This window comes from Podarcis erhardii (genome assembly GCF_964252035.2).
Source record: "Podarcis erhardii genome assembly, chromosome: 8".
Classification (NCBI taxonomy): domain Eukaryota; kingdom Metazoa; phylum Chordata; class Lepidosauria; order Squamata; family Lacertidae; genus Podarcis; species Podarcis erhardii.
The window spans coordinates 20,586,345-20,590,626 of record NC_138499.1 but is presented as its reverse complement, the minus strand read 5'-3'; the positions used below and the strand labels follow the sequence as shown (position 1 = coordinate 20,590,626).

Sequence of the window (4,282 nt, the reverse complement as noted above, 5' to 3'; positions counted from 1 at the left end):
TGATGGTTATGTTCTGTCTCTACTGTTGGGCACAGCATGCCTCCGAAAACCAGTTGCTGGGAATCTCAAGTAAAGAAAATGCTGTTGTGCTCACATTCTGTGGGCATCTGCGAAAACAGGAAGCTGGGCTAGATAGGCTTTTGATCTGATTCTGCATCACTCTTCTTTGGATGCATAGGAACATCAGAAGTTGACTTACTCCGAGTCAGCCTATTGGCCCATTTAGCTCAGTATTGCCTACACTGACTGACAGTGGCCCTCCAGGGTTCCAAGCAAGAAGATTTGCCCACCACTACCTTGAGATGCCAGAAATTGATCCAGAGACCTTCTGTACACCTAACAGATGCTTAAGCTGGAGCTATGGCAGTTCTCATGTTCAGGCTGCAATGCTACAAATGTTTATTTGGACCTGAAGATCTCATTTGCCCCTTCTCTGTGTGAAAGGGCCTTTGCAAATACAGAACCTTTGTGATATCTCCCATTACCTTAACTGTAATGCAGACACCTCTTGGCTATTTACAGACAATTCACATATGCACTGTTTGATGACCATAGCATGGAAGAGATGGTGTGCACATGTGAATGTTGACATCACACAGACACAGCCTTCTTCTTGCCATAGACATGATGTTATCCGGTGGAGTGAGTCCACACATTCAGCTGCCGGCTCATCAAGTCCTGGTTCGCACACACACAAGACTTGACATCTCTGATCTTGGTTGATGTGCACATCTCAGCTGATTGTGTGGCCTGACTCGGCTGAAAACCATTGCACTGAAGAGGCCACATGGAGGCTCTGTCTGCGATGACACAGTTCCACACATAAGCCACCACTTGATCCTGCAATGCATGGGCAATGCCACCAGCCAGCCTTGAATAACGTTAAATAAGTTGGAGTTCTTATTATTAAATATACCAAGAAAAAAGCACACCAAGAACTCAGGCCAATGTAAGTTTCAATAGTGGGAGTGGGCATCTCCTGGAATCCTGGCAGCCCAGCAAAGCCCATTGCTGACACCTTACCCATGCCCCCCTTAAATATTCATTGCTTATAGCACCATGCCACCCTTTTTATTTTCTACAGGGGCCCTGATGCAATGTCGCTTTGGGGTACTGTGGGGTATTAAAATGGCAGGCCCCAGTGCAGATTGAGGACATGTCATTTTAATTCCCCACAAAGCCCTGAATGGTGCTGTGGAAAATGGAAAGGGCAGCTCCTAGACCTTCACTGGGGGGTGGGGCCGCCAGCCAATGGCAATCCGAATTCTACTGTTATTGCATGTACACCAGGACCACATCCACACCCTACATTTAAAGCAATAAATGTAAGCCACTTTAAGCAGTCATGGCTTCCCCCAAAGAATTCTGGGAAATGTAGTTTGGTAAGGGTGTTGAGAGTTGATAGAAGACTCCTGTTCCCCTCCCCCTGCTACAATCCCCAGCGTGGTTTTATCCCTCTTCCCAGGGAACTCTGTTTAAAGTGGAATCACAGAGCTTTAAATGTAGGGTGTGAATGTGGCTCTAAGCGATGCAGTTTCAGTGGACATCAGCCATCAAAGAATTTCCATAAACACCAAGAGAGCCATTTTCAATCACTCTGAATCCCAAGTACGCATTATTTCAAATATTATCTCTTTTGTCTTTTCGTCCAAGACTACGACGTCTACAGAACACAAACATACCATTTCAATGGGCTAGGAATTCAATGGGCTTGCTATTTTAAGCTTCATTTGGTTTCATGTAATGACAATTACATTCTTCATCCTTTGCTGCCTCCGAGTGCCAAGGACGTCCTAACTATCTACGGCAAGAGCATCCTCCTCAACTAACGATAACTCCATGTTATCGTTTGTGGAAGATTTCACTCGGAAATTAAAGGAGCCGTAGAGCTTGGCCGACTCCTTGGAGGCTGCAAACCTGCTTCTCCTGTAGAGCTCGCCTTTCCACATAGAGATCATGAGCAAACTGGACAGTACTACGCCCCCCAACGTTAAAAGGCAGAGCCCGGCAATCACACAACGATCCAGGTGAGCCCCAATCTTGGCGCTCTCATTCTCCAGCCGCTCCATTTCCCTTGCCGCCACCGTGCTGGGATCCACGGTCACGTCCCTGGGGACCACGTAGGAAACGATCACTAGCAATATGCCACTGACCAGGAAGAAGATGGCGCTGACGAAGCCATAGTCTATTGACTTTCCTCCATCAGCTTCCGAGGCAGCATCATCGTTTTCCTCGGAAATCAGCGAGGGTGGATCGTAGGGCCATTCAAGGGGCATCTCTCCAGCAGGGTCGGGGTGAGGAATGAGATCCTGGCCTTGGCAGCAGCTCTTGTGGGCAAGACGTCCTGCGTAGTCCAGATTGTTGACATTTTCATCCACGAAAGTGAAGGACGTCTCCGATTCACAGCAGCAAGCTCTCTGTTGAGTTGCCTCCTTTGCTTCTTTGGGAAAGTTGGGATGACAGGTGATCTCACCTGTGGTTGTACATTCTGGGCACAGTGAGGAACCAGTGGTGAAGGAAAGAGGGGCTTCAGCAAGATCTGCCCTTTGAATGGCTTTGCAGTGCCTCTCACAGCACTCAGCAGCCATGGATATGGTTGCAGTCCTTCCTACACTTTCACCGGGCTGTCCTTGACCAGAGGGAGTAGGCATGCTCCAGTCCATATTCTGACACTGATCGGACTGACCACCCTCTTTGGTGAGGTACAGAAGCTCCACACATGCCATCGGGAAGCCCCCTTGAACTAGCCGTGGTTTACCATTCATAAGCCCATGCTTCAGTAAACAGTGACAATTCCAACCTCGCCATCAAGCATGAAAGAGCAGTTGGCCAACTGAAGCAATCTACTGTTCTCTAGCCACTGTTTTAGCTGGGACACTGTTTCAGCCACTACCCAATTAAACAAATTTCCTTGGACAAGCATTCCTTTTCAATCTGCAAATAGAAAGGGGTAGGGGGAGAAAACAGCTTCATCATCAAGATATATTATGAGGCTAATACAGACTCAAACTCATTATTCTGATTTCGTCCAGCGTGTGGGTACATTTGTGTGCATGTGTGTGCGTGGCAGGCAAACAACAAATGCGATTGTTTTAATCAAGCACTTAAAGCCGAAATCCGCTTGCCGAACTCAAATCTATTAGGAACTCTAATCAACCTTTGACACCGCTATCCAATTACAGAAAGAACCCATCAGAAATAAAGGGGAAGCATAAATATATACCCATAGGTTCCCCCTGAATGGCAAAGACCATCAAGTTTCAAACGGAGGAAAGTGCAAACTCAAGAAAGAACTAAACTGGGGGGTGGGGGAGTCCACATTCAAATGCGGAGTCTAATTAGGATGAAGCCCGCAAATCCCTTGTAGCTCGGCAAATCCAGGATCTCTATTCTCTTGTGGAAATCTGATAATCCCAGGAGGAGGGAAAGGAGCACTTTCTGAAGGAGATCTCCAGCTCCGATTAAAACACCCCCCCCCCCCCCCGCCACGCTTGCAATGAAATTATGCTCCTCAAAGGCTGAGGATGCAAAGAAACGGAGAGGAACGATGCGCTGCATGCAAGGCAGAGAAAACTTGGAGCATGAAAAAAATAAAGAACAACCCACTGACCTTAAAGAAAGGGGGCGGGGGAGGGAAGAAAGGGGGTGAGGGAGGGGAAAAACCCCCAGCATGGACTTTTATCTATCTATCCAGCCATCTATAAAGCAAAATATAATTATTACGAATTACATCCCTGGAGAGCTGCTGCCTTCTGGGCGCCCGTGCCAACAGACTGGGTTGCGGGATGCCCCCCAAAAGCCGTGCCACAGCCCAGGTTGGCACCACGGAGACCTTTCCCTGCTTTTTCCTCCCCGGGGTCTGTGTGCAAACTCCAGGCGGACGTGTTTCTAAGGGTCGTCAGGAGGTTGACTCTGGGGTGCCCCGGCAGCTGGTTCCCCTTCATTCCCCTTCTCCGGACATACCTTTCCCCGCTCAGTTTGCGCCCACCCGGCGGCGGCGCGGCGCTGCCCATCCCGCTGAAGTCTCGCCAAGAAGTCCGGGCGGCCGCGCTCCTCCCGCCCGCTGCTCCGCCCGCCCCCCGAGGGGCTCGTGGGGGAGGGGAGGGAGAGAGGGAGGGAGGGAGGGAGGAGGAGCTCGCGGTGCATGCTGGGAGACGTAGTCCAGCCGGGGGAGGAGAGGCGGGCAGGCGGCAGGGTCCGGAGTTCCTGCGTGGGCAGCCCGGGATGGTGGTGGCGCGGACAGAGTGAGAGGCCGCCGGCAGCGCTGGTCTCTCGGCGCGTA

The 4,282-nt window shown here is 50.2% G+C and overlaps 1 protein-coding gene across 1 annotated transcript; it reads right to left on the bottom strand.

The window, feature by feature from the left end:
- Positions 1–503: 503 nt before the first annotated feature.
- TMEM74 (transmembrane protein 74) lies at positions 504–4,081 on the bottom strand. Its single transcript, XM_081874650.1, has 2 exons — positions 3,964–4,081; positions 504–2,934 (listed from the first exon to the last, which is right to left on the bottom strand). The coding sequence occupies exon 2, from the start codon at positions 2,763–2,765 to the stop codon at positions 1,794–1,796; it is 972 nt and encodes a 323-aa protein (XP_081730776.1). The 5' UTR covers positions 2,766–2,934; positions 3,964–4,081; the 3' UTR covers positions 504–1,793.
- Positions 4,082–4,282: the final 201 nt, after the last annotated feature.